Source organism: Mesocricetus auratus, unplaced genomic scaffold, assembly GCF_017639785.1.
Source record: "Mesocricetus auratus isolate SY011 unplaced genomic scaffold, BCM_Maur_2.0 Super-Scaffold_100009, whole genome shotgun sequence".
NCBI lineage: Eukaryota > Metazoa > Chordata > Mammalia > Rodentia > Cricetidae > Mesocricetus > Mesocricetus auratus.
The window spans coordinates 5371833-5398331 of NW_024429193.1; the positions used below are offsets into that span (position 1 = coordinate 5371833).

Genomic DNA, 26499 nt, shown 5'->3' on the forward strand with positions numbered 1-26499 from the left:
GGGACTCCCCCGCGCCTGCGCAGTGCACCCTCCCCGTGCTCCCGAGCGCACTGCGCCTGCGCCGCTTCTCCCGCCTTTTCCCGGCGCGGCGGAGCCTCGGGCGTTCTTCGCGCGGTTCCTCGGGCGTCGGTCGGGACGGCGGGAGGATGCTGAGGCAGGGGGACTCCTCGACCTCGCCCTCCCCGCGCGGGACGCCATCCCGGACGACGACGACCCCGCGCGCACGGCCCTCGGCCTCCGCGTCCCGGCCCAGCACGGAGGGCGCCGCGGCCGACAGGAGCAGCAGCCCCAGCCCCGTGCGGCCCGCCACAGGCAAGGCCTCGGGGTCGCGCCGGGGCCTCGGGCACGGGGCTGGAAACCATCTGGGTGCCTCACGGGCTAAGGGCACGGCGGGCTGCGCCTTCAGAGGCCCAGTGCCCAATTCCCGGCCTCGCCACGACGTGTCCGGAGCTCTGACGCCAGAGGAGCTGAAGCCGCCTCTGTGGTGCGCAGGCCGACATGCCAGCCAAACACCCTCGTGTTTAAAGGGGAGGAAAAGTCCCGCTGGGTGAAAGAGGGAGGACGGCTTGGCCGGGTTTTATGAATGCAGGAATACTTTGAAGCCTTCCATGTTATTTATTTTTATTCTTTTTTTTGAAAACTATTATTTATTAATAGTTAGAAACAAGCTTGCTTCACAGGTCAGTCCCAGCTCCCTCTCCCTCCCCTCCTCCCCAGCCTCCCCAGCCTCCCCACCAGGCCCTCCAGCCTCCCACCCAATCCCCACTCCCTTCCTCATAGGGGGTCTCCAGGGCCTGTCATTTCCTTCAGGACAAGGCCTAGGAATCCAAGAATCCAGAAGCCTTCCATGGTTGCGGTTAGGCTGAGAGTGGTTAGGAGACATGATTCCATAAACCACGAGCAAGGATGAACTGTCTGTCTGACAGTTCTGAAATGGGGGCCTGGAACAGAGCTGAGCCACAAAGACGCATCCGTTTATTTTGCGTGTGTCTGTGTGCCTGGTGTTGGAATGTCTGGGGGCTTGTGCGTGTGAGCATCATGCGTGGCCCAGGTTGATGTTAGGAGCCCTCCTCTGTCATTTTCCACCTTACTCACCGAGGTCAGGCTTCTCAGTCCATCCCAGAGTTTATCAGGGTGGCTAATCTGGCCAGCCATCTTGCTTCTGGAACCCTGTCTTCGTCCTCCGAGAACTAGAATCACAATGGGTGGGTCACATTGCCATTGGGCATCTGTGCACCCTGGGAGTCAGAACTCTGCTCCCCTGTTGTGGTTTGCCCTCGGAGACATCTTCCCAGCCCCCAAAAACTTTTTTTAAAGGAAAATGATTTATTTGGGTACGGTGGGGCGTGCCTGTAATCTCCTTGTTTTCTATTTAAGAGGCCAAGGCATGAGGATTTTGAGGATGGCCTGGGCTGCCGATTAAGACCCTGTAAAAAGAGGACTTATTGTACATATTTGTAAATTTTCAAGAGTTCAGTAAAGAGGGTGAATAAAAGTTGAACATGTCTGGTAATAAAGTGAGCACTTCTAGAAAGATAACGTGATCACCCTTTGACATTTGGAAATTCTGGGAAGACATGAAAGTTTTACGTCCAAGAAGTTGTCAGATATGGTGACATTTCTTGGTTTTCACTTTATAGAGTTACCTACTTTTTATGTGTGTGTTATCTGTGTGCAGCCCAGAGACTTGGTCTCAAACTCCCTATGTAGCTCACTTCGGGCCCTTGAAGTTGTGTTCCCTCAGCCTCAGACCCTCAGCACTGAAGTTATAGACATGGGCACTACACCTGGCTGCTGCGTGGTCTGGACGGCATCAGGAATCCCCTCCCATTGCTTTCTATCTCACCCTTTTGAGACAGACTCTCCTTGAATCTGGAAGTCCACTTCATCAGCTAGGCTGGTGTTGGGCAAGCCTTGGGCCCGGATTCTGGGGTCTGAACTCAAGTTCTCATGGCTGTTACAGCAAGTGCTCTTAACCACCGAGCCATACCGCCATTCTCTAACTTTTGAATTTTTCTCTGAGATTGGGTCCTGTATGTAACCCTGGCTGTCCTGGAACTAGCTATGTAGACCAGGCCAACCTCAAAATCACAGAGCTTATTTTGTTTTTGTTTTTTGGGGCTTCTTTTGCTTCTGTAGCCCTGGCTGTCCGGGAACTCAGAGGTTTACCTGCCTCTGCCTCCCAAGTGCTGGGATTAAATTCATTCATTCATTCACTCATTCATTCATTTGAGACAGGGTTTCTCTGTGGAAAAAGTGCTGACTGTCCCGGAACTCACTCTGTAGACCACGCTGTCCATAAACTCACAGAGATCCACCTGCCTCTGCTTCCAGAGTGCTGGGATTAAAGGTGTGTGCCACCACCTCCCAGCAACTTTTGAATTTTTAAAGGATTTAAAAGGTTTTTTTAAAGACAGCGTTATTTTTTGGCATGTGACAATTATGTGAAATTCAAAATTCAATATGTAGACATTATTTTGAAAAAAAAAACACAGTGATGTTTGTTGATTTACGTACTACTACCCTTTTGTAGTCCCAAATTGCATAACTGTGACAATGACCATGTGGTCCACAAAGCTTCAGACATCTGTCATGTTATCACTAGAAATCTTTTTTTTCTTTTGGGGTTTTAGAGTCAGGGTTTCTCTGTGTAGCCCCGTCTGTCCTGGAACTCACTCTCTAGACCAGGCTGGGCACAAACTCACAGAGATCCACCTGCCTCCGCCTCCTGAGTGCTGAGATTAAAGGTGTGCGCCACCACCCACCCTGCTCCGTCACTGGAAATCTTAGCCATGCTGTGTGTACAGTGTAGGAGATGAGTGAAGGCTGTACATGGAAATCTGAAAGTTATCAGGGAATGGATGCCGACAGAAGCCACGAAAGCAGATGAGTTGCCCAGTCGTGAAGTTGTAAAAGTCCGGAACTCTGTAGACCAACACTGAAGACAGGAAGGCAGAGAAGGGGACTTGGTGCAGGAAGCTGTAGGTAGTGTACGGAGAACAAAGGCATGTGGCATAGAAACCACAGCGCGTGGAGGAGCCGTGTTCTCAGTGGCTTGTTGTTGGGAACTTCTGTGTGACCACACACCCGTGCTGGGCTGTTCATGTACACTGTGTGAGATGTCATGTCATGGCTGTTAAGGTTTCGTGTTGGTGAGCAACTGCCTGAAAAAGTACTGAAGCCAAGTGAGCCTAGCGCTGACTGCTCGATAAGGAGGTTAAGACAGGAAAAGACAATTATACTTACTACACTGGTGGCTGAAAGGGACCTTCTGGTTTTAGCAGGCGTAGTCCCGGTGAACTCATGAGTTAATGTTCTTGAAGCAAATCCCAGCCTCAGGCCACTCTGGGCGTGCTCTGCAGGTGACCTCTCACATGCTGAGAGAGCGGGTGTGTGTCCTCACCACATCTGGCTTACGTGGTGCTGGGGTTGGAACTCGGGGCCTCACGCACACCAGGCAAGCACTGTACCCACCGAGCTACACCCCCAGCCCTGTATCAGCACATGTCAGTACGTGGTTACCAAGCCTGGTGTGCTGGCACGTGCCTGTGATTCCAGCACTCAGGAGGCTGGAGCCGGAGGACCTGAATATGTAGTGAGATTTGTCTAAAACAAACAAAATTATCAGCGATCAAAAGAGACAGGGAAGTCGAAGGGGGCTGGCTGGGAAGAGGAGGGACCAGTAAGAGTAGGAGGGGCACAGGAGAGCATGATGATGGAGGTTGGCTATGATCAAAATACAGTACACACATGTGTGAAGACATTATTAGGGAACCCACTATTGTGATAATATGGACTTTAAAGTCATGAACACAATTGTCAATCACTTATTTGTTATCACGTTTAAATTATCAGATTGAGTTTATAGAAAGTAGATATAAGGTTTAAGATTAATACATAATTCCTTAATGCTAATCACTAAGAATGATTCGCCATTTTTCAAATTTAGGCTCATCATTTGGAAACAAAAGACCTTATACAAAGCACGCAGCTGCACCCAGCCTGTCTATTGGTACAAGCTCATCTTCTGCGAGAGATGCCAATTATCCTCAAATGTTTAGAACACCGTTATCTGCGGGGAATCCCCAGCGGTCGGGCTATAAAAGTTGGACACCGCAAGTAGGGTATTCAGGTAAAGTTGGTGAAAGATTAGCCCCGATGTTCTTTTGAGGATTTTGAAGTGCTGTAAATTACCAATTGGGTGGTTAACTCATTGGTAGTTGTTCTATCACCGATACAGAGAACTGGAAGATGCATGTGTCATTGACCCGTGTGCATTGCGGGTAGGGTAACGTGGCTATGTGCTTCCTATTGTTGGTTAATAGATGTAACCTTGCATTATTTGAACTATTTTGACAAAAAGGGGGGGAAAATCTCTTTCATGTGATACTGAAGTGAAAACTTTGATCCTAAGAGTACTTCTGAGAGTTTTTTCTAATACTGAAATTTAATTATTTATCTAAATGTACTCAGTTTTGTTGCGGGATCAGTGAGTGGGTGTTTTGTGTGCAAGGTATATAGAAGGATATGCTTTGGCTATGGGGTGTGTAAATGTTACCTGCCTTTTCCTGGGAAGGTAAGAACACACATCTGACCACCCTAGACAAAGCATCAGACGCAGACCACAGAAATGATTCCACCACGCTCTAGCTTGAGCTCTCACCCCCCGAGATTTTGGGGGTGATTCAGAACAGCTGGTTCACAGAACGGCTCCCCCAGGCATGGAGTGAGAGCTGCTGTGTTCCTGGAGCTCCCCGCCTCACCTGCAGGCAGCTGCACCTAGTCTCCTCCTGAAGAAACTGCTGCTTATACCTCCTGAGAAGACATGGGTCCTCCAGGAAGGAATGCCTCCTGCAGAGAAAACAGCAATGTAGCTTAGGTGCATACATTTTAAGATGCTACATTATGTTTTAGAGCACATAACGATACGTGAGTCGTACTGCGTCTATGATGGTAGCCCCATCACGATGGTAATAGAGGTGAGGATTGGCGTTGCCCAGCGCTGTCATTGTACCTTTAAAAATGTCTAGATGTGCTTAGAGCGCACATCTACCTTCAGTACCAGTCACCATCTCCGCAGCACCAGCTGCTGGGGCCAGCCTTTCACCTCATGACTGTGGGACTCTCATGTCCAGCTGTAAGTCATTCTTTTCATGGTTATTCTATTTTCTTTTAGAAATTATATAAGTATTTTGTTGGGCCACTTTGTGTTTATTTACTACGTGAATTTTTTTGGGTCTTCTAAAACAAATACAAGTTGACAGCCTTAAACATTTATTTTCTTGTCTGAGGCCTCTCTCTACTTGCCTTACTCTTGGCTATTTTTCCTGATCTCTTTCCACAGTTTCCGTGTCCTATATTCTCACATGTGTGTGCCAGTTATAATGTGCTAAGACCACTCAAATGGCCTACTTCATGTTAATTACCTCTGTAAAGGGGCAAAGAGGATTTCAGATATAGCTAAACAAGGTCGCTGGGGATTAGATCTCAGCCTATGAATGCTGAGGATGGGATAGCCCGTGGAACTTGACACACTACGCTCGGTATTTCTGATAATGCTGCTTCTCCATTGCTGTCAGATCAAGTGTCGGCACGTGAGTGTCATCATCAGGGCTGCCTGACATTTCTCTAGCAGTGTCTCACAGCATCTTCTTACTTCTCTTCTGCGTTTCAGCCAGACTAAACATTGGTTTGTACATTGAGCATAGAAGTCTTTCTTTTGCACTTGAATTTTATACTTGCCATTCATTCATTCATTCATTCATTCATTCACATACTTACTAATGTTGGGAATCAAACCTAAGTTCTGACACATGGTAGGTACTCACTATAGCACTGAGCTAATCTCTCAGTCCCCCTTAAAGTGAATTGAGTAAATAGCAGTACCTATTTGATGGAACTTTGGACCAATTAAATGAAGTAATCTGAGATGCCCTTGACATGAGAGAAGCTCTCAGTGAGTACTGTGCTTAGAGCATACACTGTTGGGTGCACAGTGCATTTGTTTGTATATAGTTCAGTTAGGATAGTTACTACATCATACTTCCTGCTCTATGGTCACTTATTATAAAATAATTTTAGCACTTACATGATAGAGGTAGGTAAACAATATATATTTTAACCCCAAATTAAAATTCCTCTAATGACTTTATTCCAATACAATTTAAAATGAACCAATGTATAAATTTATCTTCTATGCATACAATTAAGGCTTGGCATGGGAGCCCAGGAATTAGAAAATTGTAGCCAGAAACAGGAATAGCCACCTCTGAGTTTGCAAAAGCCTCACAAACTGGCAGCAGTTGGTTAGTGTATGCCTGTAATGTCAGCACTTCTTGAGAGGCAGAGGCTGGAGGATTACCTCAAGTTGGAGGCCAGTCTGTTCTCCTTGGCAAGTTCTAGGTAGCTAGTGATATATATGTCCTGTCTCAAAATTAAGGAAAACAAAACAAAAAAAGTCTTTCATGTGAAGTTATGTTTATTTTGCTTTGTTTTGTTTTGTTTTTGTTTTTTGTTGTTTCTGTTGTTGTTGTTTTGTTTTTCAAGCAGGGTTTCTTTGTGTAATAGTACTGACTGTCCTGCAATTTGTAGACCAGGCTGGCCTTGAGCTCACAGAGATCCTCCTCTGGAGTGCTGGGATTAAAGGTGTGCATCAAATGCTCAGTCTGACACAATACTTTGAGCTTTAATAGTTTTATTTATTTTGGGTACTAGAGTTTTTGTTTTATTTTTGAAAATAAATGTTCACCAGGTGGTGGTGGTGCACACCTTTATTCCCAGCATGGGGGAGGCAGGGGCAGGTGGATCTCTCCAGGACAGCAAGGGCTACCCAGAGGAACTGTCTTGAAAACCTAAAACAAAGACACAAACAAAAGTGATAAAGGTTCCTCTTTTGAATGGATTAAGTAGATGTGGTACCCGAACAAGACCCATAAAGGTCAAGGCAACAAGATGAGTCATCACTCCTGCAGGCAGCACTAACGGCACTCAGAAAAAAGATGGCAGGAGACATGTCGGAGTGGGAGTGTTCATGGAGTCAGAGAAGGGCAGGGCCGGTCATGGGTACGACCAGGGATCAATATATGTTGTGTTCCGTGTATAAAATCATCAAAGAACATGTAAAAGATGTGAGAATGACTGGACCGAGGTCTTCTTATGTGAAGGGTCATGCACAACCGTGAGCGCTCACACGTGTTCTCATTTGCACGCTGTCGCAGCTACATCCTCTGCAGTGTCAGCACACGCCCCATCAGCCATCGTAGCAGTGGTGGAGGGAAGAGGGCTGGCCAGAGGCGAGATAGGAATGGCCAGCATTGACTTAAAAAGCCCACAGGTTATACTGTCACAGTTTGCAGACAGCACGACGTACGCAAAGGTAAGTGTTTCTGCAGCGCATAAACTTGAAGTGTTTATATGCACAAAAGGAAAACATCGAGGCACATTAATTCAAAACATCTTGTGTTGGGAATTAATATCTGATAAACTCAGATTAATTTTTGAGTTTAGACTGGTAAAAACCAGTGAGTAAAATATGACTTGTGTTTGTTTTATATTTAGGTAGATATGTTTAATACATCAGCATTTGAAATAACATTTTAACTGAAACACTGAATTAGGACTTTCGGGTTTTATCTGTGTTTTTTTAACAATTTATTTCTTAGAATAATATAAAACTGCTTTGGAAACTTTCCTTTGTTTACATTTAGAAAATTATTATTTAACAATTTCAGGTGATCACTAAACTCAAAGTTTTATCACCTCTGGAAATAATAATGTCAAATACTGCTTGTGTTGTGGGAAATTCAACTAAGTTGTTTACTCTGGTCACAGAAAATTTCAAGGTAAGAGAATTTCATTATGGTAACATTCAAAATGTAATCATCATTATTATTATTTTTTGGTTTCTCGAGACAGGGTTTCTCTGTGGCTTTGGAGGGTGTCCTAGAACTCTCTCTTGTAGACCAGGCTGGTCTCGAACTCACAGAGATCTACCTGCCTCTGCCTCCTGAGTGCTGGGATTAAAGACGTGGGTCACCAATGCCGGGCTCAAAATGTAATTATTTAGAATCCATTTCATATTATAAAAAGCAATTGTTTGACTAACTGTGTATTTAAGGTCCTAAGGTAGTCAATTCATATAAATTTAGTCTAATATGTTACTGAAAATTATAAAAAATATTGAGGATAATCTTGATTTGGCACCCATGTTCCACTTTAAGCAAAACAGAAATATGTATCGGGTAGTTAGGAGGTGTTCTGGTTTAATGTCTGCTGCTGTGATATAAAACTAACCAAAAAGCTACTTAGGGGAGGGAAGAAGCCAAAAGGTACTTCAGCTCACAATTGCAAGGTACAGGCCAGGTGTGGTGGCAGAGGCAGCTGAATCTCTGAGTTTTAGGCCAACCTGGTCTACAGAATGAGTTCCATGATATCTAGGGCTAAGTAGAGGGGCCCTGTCTCAAAAACAAACAAAATTTAAAAACTTGCAGGGACAGTCCATTATCACCAGGACATAAAGGAAGGAACTTAAGCAGCTAGTGGTTACATACTAACAAAATCCTGAGTGGAGTAAAGAAGCAAGCCCCAAGTATTTCAGGAAAGGTATTACAAGAGAAAAATCAGTGTGATGTTACTGTTCCTGTTATAATCCATCCACCATACAGAGAGCTGTAAGCCGGAAGCAGCATGAAGTGGAAGGAGTGTGAACCTCAGAATGCAGCCGTGTAACTCTAACCTGGATGATAGTCAGCAGCTCTTGACTGTTCAGTTGTACCTGCTGAAGGTTGCTGTAGTCCTAACAGAACATACTCCAGAGTCCATTGCTCCGGTCTTTGTCGTCCACTACTTTCTGGGGGAGAGGACCTTCTTGAGTTAGGATCTCATGTACTGCTCCAGGCTGTCCTTGAACTTGTTGTGTGGTTAAGGCTGACCTTGAGCTCTTGATTCTCTCGCCCTCATCTCAGTGCAACTCGTAATTCACAACTTTATTTTTGCTTTCCTGTTTCATTAAATAGGGAGAGCCACTATCATTGGACATGATACCCAGTACACCCTCACTTGTTAAAACTAGCTTGTTATGTGCCACAAGGAAGGAGAGAGAGAGAACACTTACAGGTTCCAAAGACTTTAGTAAATGACCACGTAAGTGGTCACTGATCAAGCAGGGCTGAAGGAGAAGGACTCAGGAGCCAGGTTTTTCCTGACAGCCCTGAGCAGAGGCAGAAGTGGGGTTTATAAGCATAAAAATCACAAACATTTGTTGCCAAGATAAAGTTACAGTTTCACCAATCAGGATTTAGAGATCAGGAGCTTCCTTGACTGTTCCATCATTGTCAATTGATATACAATTCAAACCTTTCAGCCCAACCAATCGGAATCACTTGTTCTTTGTTTCTAGAGAACTAAAGATGCATAACCACTATTTCCCCTATTTTCATGGTTTAGGGAGGAGGCTGGCCAGCCATTGGAAAGTTCTCAGCTTGGCTAGGGCTTGAGAACCTGAACTTTATTTCATCCTACAGGTAAAATAGAATCTGGAGTCAAAATGATGGTGCTTAGGCCAAGGTGCTTTTGTTTGCTGCCTTGAGACTGGACGAGGATGTCTGGTCTCAAGAAACAACAATAAACAATAATATAACCCAGGAGCTAATATCTCACTTTTGAGTAATTTTCCCCGTGTAGATTTGATGTGGAACTGATGTATTTCTATCATTGCACCACCTAGAGCTAAGGGTGTGCCTCTTTTTCTCTGTTGTTTTAGCTTACAGAGAACCTGAAAACCTGTGTGATGTTTCTGTGGAATACAATTCCTAGATGCCAGAGGCTCTCACGCTTATTGTTATCGTCCTTAATATATTCAGTTGAGTTCATGAAAGTAATTTCTAATTGAGAATTACAGATTGTACTGTCAATCACACAGAAAGATGGACAGCCATTTTCCGCTGACTGGCTCTGGGGGCCAGCTGTGGGAGGCACAGATCGCCAACCCTTCCTGTTAAGACATTGACTCACCTGATGCCCTTTTTAGCTATATCCAAAACAATTCAAGTAGGTTCTTTTGTTAGGATTCATGCATTCACAATCACATTTCATACACATATGTGTGGCCACAGCATACATATAGAACATATATACATCTTTCAGCCATCCTTTTCCCTAGGCCATGATTAGTTTGTTGAAATAAAAACATTAACTGAAATCTCTTGTAATACAGCAGCTATGCATAATCCTTGAGTATATGAGCATCCAAACTCTGAACAAGTCCAAATTCATCTTTGTCACCTTGCTTTCTATAAGGTCTTACAACAGTTTCTGACTGACTACATTAATCAGCGTTTTCCATACACTTGGCTGGGCGTCAGCCACGGTAGCAGCTCCTAAAGCTGCAGGCTTCTAGGCGTGGCCTTCCCGCCAGGGCCAGCACACTCGGGAGGCCTTGGCTCACCTTCACTCTCTGGGCCTGGGCTGGCCCGCTGCAGGCCATCTGTGGCTGCAGCTGCTTGGAAAGTCAAAGGCCACCATTGTGAGCTCTTGGCACCCAGAGATCCTGCTGAGCTGGCAAGTAAGTGGGGCCGCATCTTCAAGTCCCCAAACCCCAGTACAGCTCTGAGACAGCTGCAGCAGTGACTTCTGTGAGGGGGCAGGATCCTTACAACGTTTTCAAATTCTAAAGACTTCTGCACTTGCTTCTGCTTTATTCTAGCTCTCCTGGCCACTAAAATATACAGTCATCTGAGCCATGCATTGGTGGTGTACGCCTTTAATCCCAGCACTCAGGAGGCAGAGGCAGGTGGATCTCTGTGAGTTTGAGGCCAGCCTGGTCTACAAGAGCTAGTTCCAGGACAGCCTCCAAAGCCACAGAGAAATCCTGTCTCGAAAAAGCCAAATATATATGCGTATATACATACACACATACATATATATAAAATCATCTGACTAAATTTTCTGTCTCATATCTCTAATTATATATGTTTTTACCCTTGAGGTTACTCATTTACTTCTTTATCATTTGGCTAATATTTCTGTTTCATATCTACAATTATATGCATTTTTTACCCTGGAGGCTAACTCATCACATTTCATATTTTTATCATCTGACTGACATTTTTCTGTTCCATATCTACAATTACATACATTTTCATTCTTAAGGTTAACTAATCACATTTCGCTTCTTTGTTATCTGACTAATATTTCTGTTTCACATCTACAATTATATACATTTTTACTCCTGACTTACAACGTTCACTCACCACACTTATGTTTTTTCCAGGCGCTCTCTTCACACTTGTACACCTGTGGTGTCTATTCCTGGTGTTTGTGGGGCTGCAGTCGGGACCACCGATCATCCCCGGGTACTCAACTGAGTCGGGAGTGTGGATGAGGGAAAGGCTAGCTAAAAGTGTTAAGAGTCAGAGATACAGACTAGCTGTCGGGAGGACAGTTTCAGTCCACGCTGAATGCTCCTCAGTGTATTCATGCACCATCTTAAGTAATCAATCAAAAGTGGGGACAATGGCAGAAGACTTGTATTATCCTGTATGAAGGGCAAACAGCATTTACTTCCCTTAATTCTAAAGACACTCCTTAACTGCAGGTACTACTTGGTCTTCAGGCACTTCATAGCTGCATCTATCACCAGCCTTCAGGGTGAGAGCAAACCCGCCTGGGCCCAAATCTGTTGTTATTTACATAGGAGACATCCACCAAGGCCAGGACATCCTGCAGTCTTTAAGCTAATGTCTTAAGGACAATAGGAGTGATCCGAGCTCTCTAAACTCATGGCAAGATGGAATAGACTCCTATTTATGGGTCCTGTCACTTCCTCCCTCTATCCTTTCCTCCCTCCCTCCCTGCCTTACTTTCTACAGGGTCTCACTATGTAGCTCTAGCTGTCCTGGAACTCACTCTGTAGACCAGTCTCGCCGCCAACTCACAGAGATAGATCCTCCTGCCTCTTCCTCCCAAGTGCTGGGATTAAAGGCGGGTGCCACTACTCAGCTGCCATTTTTGTTTTCTAAATGAGAAAAAATATTTAAATATTGGAAACAGTAAAACTAACTTTGTACGATAAAGATACCACTTATATACTACAAAGTGTTTAAGAAATCAAGAGTTGTTTTGTGCAGATTGTTTTGTTTTTTAAGACAAGGTTTCACTCCACTTTGAACTCATGAAAATCCCCCTGCCCCAGCTTCTCCAGTGTTGGGATTATAGGTATGATCTACTAGGCTTAGGTAAGAGATCAGTATTGAACAATAGCATGGCAGTTAATGATTTATTTCAAAATTAAAATCTCTTTTCAGAACGTTAATTTCACTACAGTCCAAAGGAAATACTTCAATGAAACAAAGGGCTTAGAGTACATTGAGCAACTATGCATAGCTGAGTTCAGCTCTGTCCTAATGGAGGTTCAGTCCAGGTGAGTCACAGCAGCTCTGACCTCACAGGGGAGATCTGTTCTCTGTCCTGTTCTTTCTCTGTTACTGTCTACCATCTAGAAAAGGACCCGGGCCACAGTACACATTCAGTTACAACCGAAATACAAGAGCTATGGAAACTTGTACAAGATGTATATTTATGATTCAATTTAGTTTTTCTTCAAATGAACTGTAATTTGTTGTTCTGCTAGTAGATGCTCACTTACCTCATTTGAAAATCATGATTATATAGGATGCTAGAAATTCAAGTCCCAGAAGAGAAACATGGTTAGCCAGCATGGTGGCCCATGTTTGTGATCTTAGCACTTCAGGGGCTGAGACAGGAGGATTGCTGCAAGTTTGAAGCCAGTTAGAGCTATATAGTAATTCCTGACTAGCTGGGCACAAAGTGAGACTGTCTTAAGAAACAAACTACAGCAAGACAGTGAGGATGCAATCCTTTGATCCCAGCACTCAAGAGGCAGAGGCAGGTGGATCTCTGATTTGAAGACCAGCGTGGTCTACAGAGTGAGTTCCAGGACAGCAAGACTACACAGAGTCTACACAATAAACAAATAAATAAGCAAACTACTACTATTCTTTGTCCCCCTCACTCCTTTTATTTGTCCTCCCCCAGCAACCCCATCTCACTATGTGTCCCTGGCTTGCCTGGAGCTTGCTGTGTAGACCACGTTGGCTCCTGACTCTTGAATGCTGGGATTAAAGACGTGTACCACTAGGCCCGGCTGCATGCTGTCTTCTAATAAGCAGTTTGTTGAATTCTACTACTATCCTGCTAGTCATAGACTTGAGAAATCTGCTTTCTATAGCTGAAGTCTCAGCACTTGGAAGGAGGACGCTCAGGGATGGCGGTGGACTCAGGCAGTCCTAGAGTCAGACTGCTTCAAAACAGACAGACATTTGCCCATTGTTAAGTCAGCTTCATAAGATTATTTACTTAGTTTCAAAAATTGGCATTCTCAGTATCCTTTTCTCTTTGGATTTAAGAAATGCTGTCTAACTTTAATTTTCCTGATATTAGGGTGAATTAACTATCTCTTCCGGCGGCAGCAGCAGCTGTTTATCTGCCCTAACTTTACTCTGCTGTACGTGGTCACTCACAGGTATTACTGCCTGGCAGCTGCTGCAGCCTTGTTAAAATATGTCGAATTCATCCAAAATTCAGTTTATGCACCAAAATCGCTGAAGATTTATTTCCAAGGTAGTGAACAGACTGCCATGATAGATTCCTCATCAGCCCAAAACCTTGAATTGCTCGTTAACAGCCAGGACTACAGGTAAGGCAGTCTCGGTTGTTCTTATGAAATGTCACTGGTTTCTATGAATAGTTATTTGAAAGTTTTAATTTAGTTATTGGTGGAGAAATGGTAAATAAGCGTTTTAAATCAGTGCCCTGTTGTTGCTGAACCCAGATTTTTCACAAAATTGGATTTTCAAAAAAATTGACTTAACTGGGCATTGGTGGCACACGCCTTTAATCCCAGCACTCGGGAGGCAGAGGTAGGCGGATCTCTGTGAGTTCCAGGCCAGCCTGGTCTATAGAGCAAGTTCCAGGACAGTCTACAAAACAATACAGAGAAACCCTGTCTCGAAAAACCAAAACAAAAAAGCAAAAAAAATATTGACTTAACTAAACAACAAAAAACAAACCTTCAATTGCCAAGATTGGGTGAAGGGTCATAAGCAAAGTAGATAAACTTGTGTGAGCACAAGTCCCCAGGACAACCCTGCATTGTGGAGAGGCTGGACTATTGCCTGGGCAGAACCTGAATGCAGTGTGTCTTGAGCTATCTTTAGCCTTTCACAGCCATCCCATGCCCACCCCTGTGCTATATTAGCAGCCTGTGGCACACAGATAAAAACATTTAGGAATGTAGTAACAAATAAGTACATGGCTAGATGCTCATGGTCACTTGTAAGAAGGAACACAGATGTCTGCATTTAGCTGCACTTGGTACCGCTAGCATGTCCACTAAAACTGCTCTACGGTTACCTTTCTATTACCCTTCTTATGTTATTAGGACACAGAAAGTCAGTGATTTATTCTGATAATTATTTAAAGTTTTTGTTTTACACTGATTTAAGTGTATGTGTGTGCATGCATGCTCACACACATTATTATTATGGTTTTTGTTTTTGTTTTGGTTTTTTGAGACAGGGTTTCTCTGTGTAGCTTTGGAGCCTGTCCTGGAACTCACAGAGAACAACCCATCTCTGCCTCCCGAGTGCTGGCATTAAAGGCTTGTGCTAGCACCACCTTCTTTAACATGTGTGTAGAAGTCAGAGGACAACTTGTAGGAATTGGTTTTCTTCTTTTCCATATGACCTCTAGGGCTCAAAGTCAGCTCACCAGTCTTGGTGGCACACACCTTTACCCACTGAGTCATCACACCAGACAAAGATCTTTTTTTTTTTTTTTTTTTGGTTTTTTGAGACAGGGTTTCTCTGTAGCTTTGGAGGCTGTCCTGGAACTCACTTTGTAGACCAGGCTGGCCTCGAACTCACAGAGATCTGCCTGCCTCTGCCTCCCGAGTGCTGGGATTAAAGGCATGCGCCACCAACGCCCGGCCAAAGATCATTTTTAATATGATGAAGATTTTTGTCTCTTTCTCCCTGTTCTTTGTTTTACCCTTAGTCATATCAATAGGTTAATAAAAATTATTGACCCGTGATGGGGGAAGTCCTTCTGTGTATATGTTTGTCTTATTGGTTGATAAGTAAAGCACTGTTGGCCAATAGGGAAGCAAGATAAGTGGGACTAGGTGTTGAGGAGGATTCTGGGAAATGTAGTCAAGAGTAGGGAGTTGCCATGTGATCCTGGGAAGAGAGGATATTCCAGGATGGCATCCTCAGATAGATAAGTCCTTATAGAAATATATATTAGTAGTCATGGGTTAATACTTAAGACAGAACTAGTCAATGAGAAGCCCTGGACATTGGCTGACAGCATTGTAACTAATGGAGTCCCTGTGTGTTATTTGGGGTTGACACAGCCCTGGGACCAGACTGGTGGGAATAATGCTCATTACAGGCTATCAATTGCTGTCTTGGTTAGGGTTATTGCTGTGAAGAGACACCATGACAATAACAACTCTTATAACATTTAATGGGGGTGGCTTTCAGTTTGAGAGGCTTAGTCTATTATCTTCATGGCAAGTCATGGTGGCATGCAGACTGATTGGAGAAGGAACCGAGAGTCCTACAACTTGATCTGTAGGTAACAGATAGTGAACTGTGACACTGGGTGCAGCTTTAGCATAGGAAACCTCAAAGCCCACTCCCACAGTGACACACTTCCTCCAAAAAGGCCATGCCTACTCCAATAAAGCCATGTCTTCTAATAGTGCCTCTCCCTATGAGCCAGTTTCTTTCAAACTACCACAATCATCGACCTGTAAAGCCCATGGAGGTAGGAACCATGTCTGCCTGTGTGCTCATTTTTAGCATAGGAGATGCTGTTGAGCCTTGTTAATCAACATGTGGTTCATGATGTCATATTTGGGATCTAGCAAGTAGGCTCTCAAACTAGACTTGCTTACACACTGTACCTCTAATACCAGCACTTAGTAGGTGGAGTTAGGAGGATCTTGAGTTCAAGGTCATGCTATGGTCTGAAATAAGTTCAGGGACAGCCTTGCTGCTGGAGACTTTGTCTAATCAACAAAACATAAACATAAAGCAAAATGTAGGTTTTAGGCCTTAATGGGGGAAGTCCTTCTGTGTATATGTTGTCCTATTGGTTGATAAATAAAGCACTGTTGGTCAATAGGGAAGCAAGATAAGTGGGACTAGGTGTCGAGGAGAATTCTGGAAATGTAGTCTAGAGGAGAGTCACCATGTGATCCCAGGAAGAGAGGACACATGAGGCTGCTTATCAGTAAGATAAGACCTTATAAAAATATATATTAGTAAATATGGGTTAATAATTAAGTCAGAGCCAGCCATTAAGAAACCATAGTAAACAGCCAACAGCTTCATAATTAATATAGTGTCTCATGTGTTGTTTGGGGGCTGAGACAGCGGTGGGACCCAGGCAGCTGGTGGGAATGCACAGTACAAGTACTTAATTCAGATTTATTAAAATAGGATCCCCATGTAATTTATCTGTGTAATAAAGTTTGTGAATCACCGATAGAGATTATAGGATTATTTAATTACAAAGTTAAAAAGACATTTTCTTGGATGTTTCTTTTTCTCTGTAATGAAACTTCCCATTTGTCTTTTGGAAGGAATAACCACACTCTCTTTGGTGTTTTAAATTACACCAAGACTGCGGGAGGGAGCCGGAGGCTGCGCTCTAACATACTGGAGCCACTGGTTGACGTGGAAACCATCAACATGAGGCTGGACTGTGTCCAGGAGCTGCTTCAGGATGAGGAGCTCTTCTTTGGACTCCAGTCAGGTAAACAGTTCATTATTGCTTTATTTAGGTGTAGCCCAGGTTGGTCTTGAAACTCTGACCTTCCTGCCTCAGTCTCCCAAATGTTAGCATTATAGGCATGCACCGCTGTGTCTAATAATTTTATAAATTAAAATGCAGTCAGTTTATTTAAGCTTTCTTGTTTATGTTTCTGAAAGACAGGCCTGAAAGGTATAAATTTGTGAAGACTTTTTTATTTCTTAATCGTGAAATTTTAATTTTTTAAATTGAAACTAAAAACAATGTTATGTTACTTACCAAACCTAGTTCCCTCTCCCTCTTGTCCTCTCACTCCCCCACTTTCTTCCCATCTACTCAGGGAGGGTGAGGCCTGCTATGGGAGATCGTCAAAGTCTGTCACATCATTTGGAACAGGACCTTGCATCTAGGCTGAGAAAGGGAATGGGCTCCATAGACTGCCCAAGCCCCGCAAATGACACCTTCCTTCAGGGGGCACGCTGTTTCCCAGCTATCAGTCGGAGTCCATGAGCTCCCCTTGTTCAGGTCAGCTGTTTGGGTTTCTCCAACATGGTCTTGACCCCTTTGCTCATCACACCTTCTTCTCTGCAACTGGATTCCAGGAGTTATCTCAGTGCTTAGCTGTGGGTATCTGCTTCTGCTTCCATCAGTTACTCAGTGAATGCTCTATAATGGCATTTAAGGTAGTCATCAATCTCGTTATAGGGGAAGGGCATTTAAGATAGCCTCTCCACTATTGCTTAGATTCTTAGTTGGGGTCAACTGTGTAGATCTCTGGACATTTCTCTAGTGCCAGATTTCTCTTTAAACCTATAATGACTCCCTCTATTATGGTATCTCTTTTCTTGCTCTCCTCTAGTCTTCCCCTGACTCAATCTTCCTGATCCCTCATGGTCTCTTCCCCACTCCTCTTCTCTCATCCTTTTTCTCCTTCCTCCCTCCCCCTTCCCTCGTGCTCCCAATTTGCTCAGGAGCTCTTGTCCTTATCCCCTTCTTGTCCATGTAATGTCTCTCTTAGGGGCCTCCTTGTTTCCTAGTTTCTCTGGGGTTGTGGATTGTAGTCTGGTTATCCTTTGCTCTATGTCTAATATCCACTTATGAGTGAGTATGCACTGTCTTAGTCCTTCTGTGTCTGGGCTACCTCACTCAAGATGGTTTCTTCTAGTTCCATCCATTTGTCTGCGAATTTCAAGATGCCATTGTTTTTAACAGCTGAGTAATACTCCATTGTGTAAATGGACCAACTTTTCTTTATCCATTCTTTGGTTGAGGGGTATCTAAGTTGCTTCCAGGTTCTGGCTATTACAAATTATGCTGCTGTGAACATAGTTAAACAGATGTCCTTGTTATTTGAATGAACATCCTTTGGGTATATGCCCAAGAGTGGAATTTCTGGTCTTGATGTAGACTGATTCCCATCTTCCTGAGAAACCACCATACTGATTTCCAAAGTGACTGTACAAGTTTGCATTCCCACCAGCAATGTCAGATTGTCCCCCCTGCTCACATCCTCTCCAGCATAAACTTTCATTAGTGTTTTTGATTTTAGCCATTCTGAGAGGTGTAAGATGGTTTCTCAGAGCTGTTTTGGTTGCATTTCCCTGATGACTAAGGATATTGAGAAAATCTTAAATACCTTCGGCCAGTTGAGATTTCTCTGTTGAGAATTAGATCTGTACCCCATTTTTAATTGGATTTTTGGGGGTTTGGTGTCTAATTTTTTGAGTTTTTTTTGTGTATTTTGGAGATCAGCTTTCTGTCAGATCTTTTCCCATTCTGTAGGGAAATATCTGCCATGCTCTTGGATAGGTAGGATCAACATAGTAAAAATGGCAATCCTACCAAAATCAATCTACAGATTTAGTGCAATCCCCAACAAAAGTCCAGCACAATTCTTCACAGACCTTGCAAGAATAATACTCAAGTTCATATGGAAAAACAAAAAAACCAGGATAACCAAAGCAATCCTGTACAATAAAGAAATTTCCAGAGGCATCACTATCCCTGACTTCAAGCTCTACTATAGAGCTATAATAATGAAAACATCTTGGTACTGGCACAAAAACAGACAGGTGGACCAATGGAATCAAATAGAAGACCCTGATATTAACCCATACACCTATGAACTCCTCATCTTTGACAAAGAAGATAAAATTATACAATGGAAAAAAGAAAGCATCTTCAGCAAATGATGCTGGCGTAACTGGATGCTGACATGTTGGAGACTGCAGATAGAGCCATGTCTATCATCATGCACAAAACTCGAGCACAAATGGATCAAAGACCTCAATATAAATCCACCCACACTGACTGCTTTAGAAGAGAAAGTGGCAAGCAGCCTTCAACACATTGGCACACGAGATCACTTCCTGAACATAACCCCAGTAGCACAGACACTAAGAGCAACAATTAGTAAGTGGGACCTCCTGAAACTAGAAGCTTCTGTAAAATGTTTTGCATGTGGCCGTTTTGCCTATGCGTCATGTGTATGTCTGGTGCCTGCAGAGGCCAGAAGAGGGCACTGGATCTCCTGGAACTGGAGTTACAGATAATCTTGAGCTGCCTATGTGGTTGCTGGGAACCACACCCAGGTCCTTTGGAAGAGCAGCTAGTGCTTTTAATCACTGAGCAATCTTTTCACATCCCAGAAGAGGACATGGTAAACTGTTAGCCCTTTCTTTTTCAAAAGAATAAACTTGCCGGGCGTTGGTGGCGCACGCTTTTTAGTCCCAGCACTTGGGAGGCAGAGGCAGGCGGATCTCTGTGAGTTCGAGGCCAACCTGGTCTACAGAGAGAGTTCCAGGACAGCTTCCAAAACAATACAGAGAAACCCTATCTCGAACGCCCCCCCCCCAAAAAAGAATAAACTTCCGTGTTTGTTTTACATCCTGGCTGCAGTTTCGCCTCCTTCCTCTTCTCCTCGTCCCTCCCCCACCTCCCATCCGTCCCCCCAATCCACTCTTCATTTTTATGCAGAAGAGTGCAGGCCTTCTATGGATATCAACAAAATGTATGTGTTAGCCTTTCTTTACTGTTCACAACATCTTATTAGCTGTTTATCTAGCATTAGTGAAAACGCAAGTGCCAAAAATGGGAAGTTGTTTTACCCTGTGAAAAGGGTCAAGCTCCAGCTATCAGATGTCCTAAACCTCCAGTACTAAGTGCAGCACACACACCACTTTTCCTGTTCGGTTCACCTAGAGGCTGTGCATCACTTCTGTTTGTTGCTAACCCTTCATCTGGCTACACATCTATATAACTGGCTGGTCGCCTGGGTTTTTCTGTCTGTGTCTATGGACTTCTTCCATGAGGACTTGAATTCTCCTTGGACTTCACCTTCTCTGGTTCTCACTGTATTTTTCCTTGTGTTCTTAACAAACTTGGTGGAAAACTCTCCGCCCTCCCTTCATGGCACCCGTCTGCTTCCTTTTGTTTCTGTGCTCGCCGCTGCACTGAGTCCTCAGGTCAAAGGCGACCGTGCAGGTGTTTTTTGTTCTCTTACCTCCTGGATCCCTTTACATCGCTGTATGCTTTTGCTTCTGATGTCACACCTTGCTCTTGTGGACGCTGCCCCGAAAGCCCAGCTCTGTCACACTGACACAGCGTAGCTGAGCTCCAGAACCCCTTTGTAGGATAGTTGGACCTTCTACAGGTGTTTTCCTGCCCCCTCTATGTCCTCTCCCCTCCTATGCCCCTTCCTTCTTTTTCCCTCCTTTTCTTTTCCTCTTCCCTCCCGTTTCCTTAATCCTCCCTTTCCCTCCTCCCTTTTCTCCTGTCTTAAAGATGTATTCTAATGTGTGTGTGTGCGTGTGTGTGTGTGTGTGTGCTCCATGCATCTGTGTGCACCACATGCATGCAGTTGCCCCCAGTCAGAAGTCCTGGATCCCTTGAAGCTGCAGTTACAGCCCCTCCCATCTCTGAAACAGGATCTGCTGGATAGTCCAGACTGGCTTCCCATTTGCAGGCCTGCAGTGCCTGTGGTATGGGCGAGCATGTGCCACCCTGTCCAGCTGAAGATGCGTTCTTGTCAGCTTTGTCTTCTCTGTCACATTCCTCTTGGTTTCTCTTGATGCACATCCCTGTGAATGACTCGCTTTCACATCCATCTTCATATGCTAATGTGATTACTAACAAACTTCTTGTTAAATTTAGTGGGTTCATATTAGATCACAATTTGATAGTGAACATCTTCCTAATCCCTATTGAGTCTTAAAAAAGTTACAAAGGTAAGGGTTGAACCCAGTGCTTTGTGTATTTTGGGTGAACATTGTACTACTGAGCTAAGTGTATATTCCCATCCCAGAACTTGAAGTTGTATACTTTTGTGTGTTTGTGTATGTGCACGTCACATGTGTGCTTATATAGTGTGTTCATGTGTGTGAGAGTCAGAGAGCGGCCTAGGGACTTGGCTCAGTTGCTCTCAGCTTTATGTATTGAGGCAGAGCAGTGGGCTCTTTGAAAGGAACAAAGCCCTTCTGGGCTCTGAGTGACTTAACCTGGAGACCCAGAACTTCTAACAACACTGCGAGCCATTGACGTCAGAATTTACTGCTGCTCACCCAAGAATAAGGAAACACACAGGGAGGAAGTAGGCAGATGTGTTTACTAAGGAGAAGTAAGAACTTTCAAGAGTTGGGGATGTCCAGGGGAGGAGTCCTGCTGTGCTGTGCCTTGCTGAGCTGACCAATGGGTTTTATTGAGCATGTGGTAGGGGTTGGAGGAGGCTGACTGAGGTCATTTTTATTGGGACTGCTCTTGTTTTTTTTTTTTTTTTGTCACATTGAAAGTTAAGTTCCATGTTCTCAGGCCTTAATTCATTTCCCCATGGCCAGATGGGTCTCTTCCCTGCCCTGTGGTTATATAGTATATAAACAACTGACAGGGGTTTGGCCATGCGGAAGTCAGCACAGGCCTCCCTGCGGCACAGTCGTCTTTCTGACTTGGCCTGTGCTGCTGTGAATAAGTGCAGAGCACCCTTCCTTTGATTGCTCAGACACTCACTTTCTGTTTCAGTCATATCAAGATTCCTGGACACAGAGCAGCTGCTTTCTGTCTTAGTTCAAATCCCAAAGCAAGACACGGTACGTGTTGCAGAGCACCATGCGCTGTTACTGTTGTCGTGATGGGTAGTGATGGGGGAACAGAAAGATGTCCTGGGTAAGTGCTCCGCACTGACGCCCCGAATAGTTTCATGGCTGAGGGGACAACTTTTTAAACGCTTTGCTTCTTATTGTAGGGTCGTGAAAAAGCATCTTAATTAGTTGAAGAAAAAGCATATTTAAACAAATCAAATATTTACTTAAATATCAAAACTGGTAGTTCTAAAGAATATTTATATATGTAATTATAATATAATTATAATTCAGGTAAACTAAAGAATAAATACATGTATATTTGTACACATATACTTGAAAAAGGGCTACGTATATTCGTAAAACTTGAGTGAAATGTCTTTCGTAAATTCATTGGGACTGTGGTGATATATTGTTTATAATTTATTAAAGCTTGTCAGAAAGCAAAGTCAGCCTCAAGCCATCGAGATCAGGAGGTGGTGGCACACACCTTTAATCCCAGGACTCAGGAGATAAAGCCAGAAGGATCTCTGTTAGTTCAAGGTCAGCATAGCCTATATGAGAGTGAAGAGTAACCGAGCTCATGCCTTTGGGGATCACATGCGTGTAATCCCAGGACTAATGAGCATATTTAAGACAGGAACAGGGTCTCAGAGCTGGCATTCAGTCTCCAGTCACACTGAGGAGAGCACAGCAGTCTGGGATTGCAGACTGAGGAGCCAGGATCGCCTTTCAGTAGAGCTCTTGTGGCCACGGCTTTGCTTTGCTTTTCTGATCTTCAGCTTGAAGCCTGAACCACAATATCAGTCTCTGGGTGTTTTACTTTTCGTGCTGCGATGCATATTTAGAAAGTCTCTCTGTGTTTTAGGGAGCAGAGTCCTCTTGTACTAGAAACATCAGGGGGTGGGATGTGTTTGCTGCTGACAGGCATGACGTAACTGGGACCTCCTTAAATGAGTAAGCCATTGTGACCCAGTCTGTACAAGTGATGGTGGAGGAGAATCAGCTGTCTCTGTAGTGTGGCCTTAGTGTCTGGTAGCATTTGTATGGTGCTTCGTTCTTCCTTCCGTACATGTGGGAGCCCTCACGGGCATGGCCATCACAACCTATACTCTGTAGAAAACCTTAAAGTCTCCTAAAATAGATGTGGTATAATCCAAATTGAATGAACCTCGGTGCCTCTCAAAGACTTTGTAAACTTATTTGTATACAGTTGCTCACTGTGTTCCCTTACCATCCTCTGTTTCTATGAGTCTTCGGTGATGTGCTTGTATATCTGATGACGGTAGCTTGGATCTCCCCTTTCTTGCTCTTCCAGGGTTATCAGCTCCATTGCTTTTCTTGGGATACCAGCTCCTCTTGACCATGCTGGGTATTGATGCTTTGGCTCCTGCCATTTAAATTGTACCAGAGATGCTGGAATAGAGTGAAAGTTGATACAGTGGTGTGAACTCTCACTAGGTTTTCAGGAGACCAGCATAATGGGTTTACAGTGTGGCCAGTAATCTCCAACCACCCTGAGGGCTATCATCCCAGCTTGGCTGATGTACACAGCTATGGGGTATTCTTGGTAGGAGTTGACTCTTCAAGAGGAAAACCTATCACAGTATTGAAATGTGGGCTGTTCCACATTTGTATCTTCGCAGGTGAATGCAGCCGAGTCGAAGATAACAAACCTGATCTACCTGAAGCACACTTTGGAACTTGTGGATCCTCTAAAGGTAATCCACTGTGTGTGCACAAGCATGGGAAGCATTGTTTTTAGATGTGTTTTTAAAGAAAAAAGTAAGCTTAGAAGTTGTGAGAACAGTGTATTTTCTTTCTTTATATATGTAGAAAAATCATATGTAAATATGCATTGTTGAACATTTGTGCTTCATCTTTTAACAACTCTTCTTAGTTCTGCACCTCATTTTTTAGTTGGGTTATTTTTTGATGCCCACTTTTTGAGTTCTTTATATCTTTTTGATATTAGTTTTATCTGATGTGTAGTTGGTAAAAATCTTTTCCCATTCCATAGGCTTCCATTTTGTCCAAATGATGGTATCTTTTGCTGTACAGAAGCTTTTCAGTTTCATGAAGTCCCATTAATTAAGTAATGCTAATTGTTGGTCATAGTGCCTGTGCTGTTGGTGTTTTGCTCAGAAAGTCTGTCCTGTGCCAGTGAGTTCAAGTTCAAGACTATTCCCCACTGTTATAACAGATTCAGCGTATTTGTCCTCATGTTTAGTTTTGTGATGGGTGATGGATACGGATCTATCTGTATCTTCTGTGTGGCCATCCAGCTTGACAAGCACCATTCGTTCAAAGTGGAATGCTCTCAGCTTCATGATTATCATTTGTGTGGAAATCAGTGAGACAAACAGATGTCAAACAGCTAGTCGGAAGACACGAATAGTGTGCATCTTCTTTTGGGAGGTTGTACAAGAGCTAAAACAGTGGCCTTGCACAAGAGGAGCACACTTACCTACACCCCCCCACATAGCACTCACCTTTTGATACTGTGATGCTAGTCCTAGAAATCTGTTGAAAAGTCATCACATCTATTGTAGTTCGTTTACATTAGTGAGAAAGTGTTTGAAGAATAGAACTACAGTGATTAAAGGAACTCTAGTAATTAGAATTCAAAAGTGGAATATTGGGAATTAAGAAATTGCTATTGGGCTGGCAAGATGGCTCAGTGAGTTCAATACTTGCTACCAAGCCTGACAACCTAGTTTGCTTCCTCAGACTCCTATGGTGGAAGGCAAGAACTAAGTCCTACATGTTATCTTCTGCCCTCCATACATGCTGCCATGTGCACATGTCCACACACATCCACACAAAACTAAATAAGTGTTACTATGAAGTGTTTGATGCCCATGCTGTAGTGCTGAGGGAAAAGGATCATATACTTATGTAATTTTTAAATTTCAGATGAAGACAGGAAATGTTGTAATATTTAGAGTGTATAATCTTTGGAAAGGAAATTGAATAATGAGTGATTTAATTTTTTATGTTTCTGTGGACTTTTTAGTTTATTTCTCCATTCAGAAGCAACGCAAATTATAGCCATCATCTCTCCCCAAAGTGAAACGACCATTGACAATAATGGCCTTCTCTTCCCCATTTCCCCTTATTCAGTTGGTGACAATTTACAGTTCCCATTAAACAAAAGAAAATCCCCAATACCAATTTTCTGTATAGGAAAGGAGAAATTACCCTATTTATAAATATATAAACCCAAATATTGAAGTTTTTATAGGATGACTTTAGTTGTACAGTAGTGGCTGTTTAAATGCCTACCACTGTAAGAAGTTGGGTGAAGTTATTATGTAGCAGACAAAAGTTAAAAGCCATCACCTTTAAGTGTTGGATGACTTTATTACCATGTGCTTTTCACCTGGAAAGATGCAGTCAGGCCTCAACTTCATACATGTCTGAAGGCTTCTCATGAAGCAACAACATTTGATCAGGTGTTAAATATAATGTTGAATTTATAGTGCCTCGACTTGCTAACTTTTGATTTTGTTTTTCAGGTTACCTTGAAGAACTGTAGCACACCCTTACTAAGAGCTTACTATGGCTCCTTGGAAGACACGAGGTTCTGTCATCTGCTTAGAGATTATACTTTTCTTCCTGATCATAACTGATTCTAGTTAGCAATTGTATCATCTGTAGAAAAATTACTTGATCTGGGTGTGGTTTAATCCCAGCACTCAGGAAGCACAGGCAGGCAGATGTCTGTGAGTTCAAGGCCAGCCTGGTTTGCATCACAAATTCCAGGCAAATGGGCTACATAGTGAGACCCTTTCTCAAAATAATTACTCAAGTTTCTTCAAAGTATCCATTAAGTATCAATTACACATTAATCCTGTAGTACAGTAATAAAATAGCAACACAATGGCTGTTTGTACTAATGGCCAGCGTTTCCTTCTAGCCATTCTTTTTTTGTTTTGTTTTGTTTTATTTTTGTTTTTTGTTTTTTTGAGACAGGGTTTCTCTGTATTGTTTTGGAGGTTGTCCTGGAACTTGCTCTGTAGACCAGGCTGGCCTGCCTTGAACTCACAGAGATCCGCCTGCCTCTGCCTCCCGAGTGCTGGGATTAAAGGCATGCGCCACCAACGCCCAGCTCTAGCCATTCTTTATGGAGACAGTTGCCAATATCAAAAAACTCTTTCTTTCTTTGTTAAATCATGGAAGACCAAATGAAGGAGAAAAAAAAATCCCAATAGATAGGAATGCAGAACAAGTTCTAACAACAATTAATATTGTTAAATTATTAGTAACAGCACCTTAGTTCTTGACCAAGCGGTTATCAGGCTCCATACTTGCCTTGTTGGGTGAGGTTTTGCATCCTGTGTGATGTCACTAGCTGAATTTGCTGCTCAGACCACTTAGTTCAGTGTGACCCTCAGGAACAGCAGCTGGGAACGTAGAGCAGCCCACGTCCCCAGGACTGCGGATTGTGTAGTGGTCACCGTGCTTGGTAACTCGGGGAGGTCGACTCCAGCCCCAGTGTCCACAGCACATGGCTCAGTCACTCACCCTTACTGAGAGGCCTTGTTTGCTGGATCCTTGTGCCTAAGACAGCTCTTGCTCTGTGACCTGC

At 43.5% G+C, this 26499-nt stretch overlaps 1 protein-coding gene across 1 annotated transcript in view; it reads left to right on the forward strand.

Moving 5' to 3' along the window:
- The first annotated feature begins 103 nt into the window (after positions 1-103).
- Positions 104-26499, forward strand: part of Msh4 (mutS homolog 4) — a 70018-nt gene continuing 43622 nt past the window's right edge. The window contains exons 1-11 of the mRNA XM_021234929.2: positions 104-312; positions 727-738; positions 3950-4132; positions 7218-7375; positions 7731-7841; positions 12303-12418; positions 13541-13714; positions 16667-16839; positions 21850-21917; positions 23555-23629; positions 25427-25491. Coding sequence (XP_021090588.2) covers positions 147-312; positions 727-738; positions 3950-4132; positions 7218-7375; positions 7731-7841; positions 12303-12418; positions 13541-13714; positions 16667-16839; positions 21850-21917; positions 23555-23629; positions 25427-25491 — 1301 coding nt within the window. The 5' untranslated portion in view covers positions 104-146. The remainder of the gene's footprint in view (positions 313-726; positions 739-3949; positions 4133-7217; positions 7376-7730; positions 7842-12302; positions 12419-13540; positions 13715-16666; positions 16840-21849; positions 21918-23554; positions 23630-25426; positions 25492-26499) is intronic.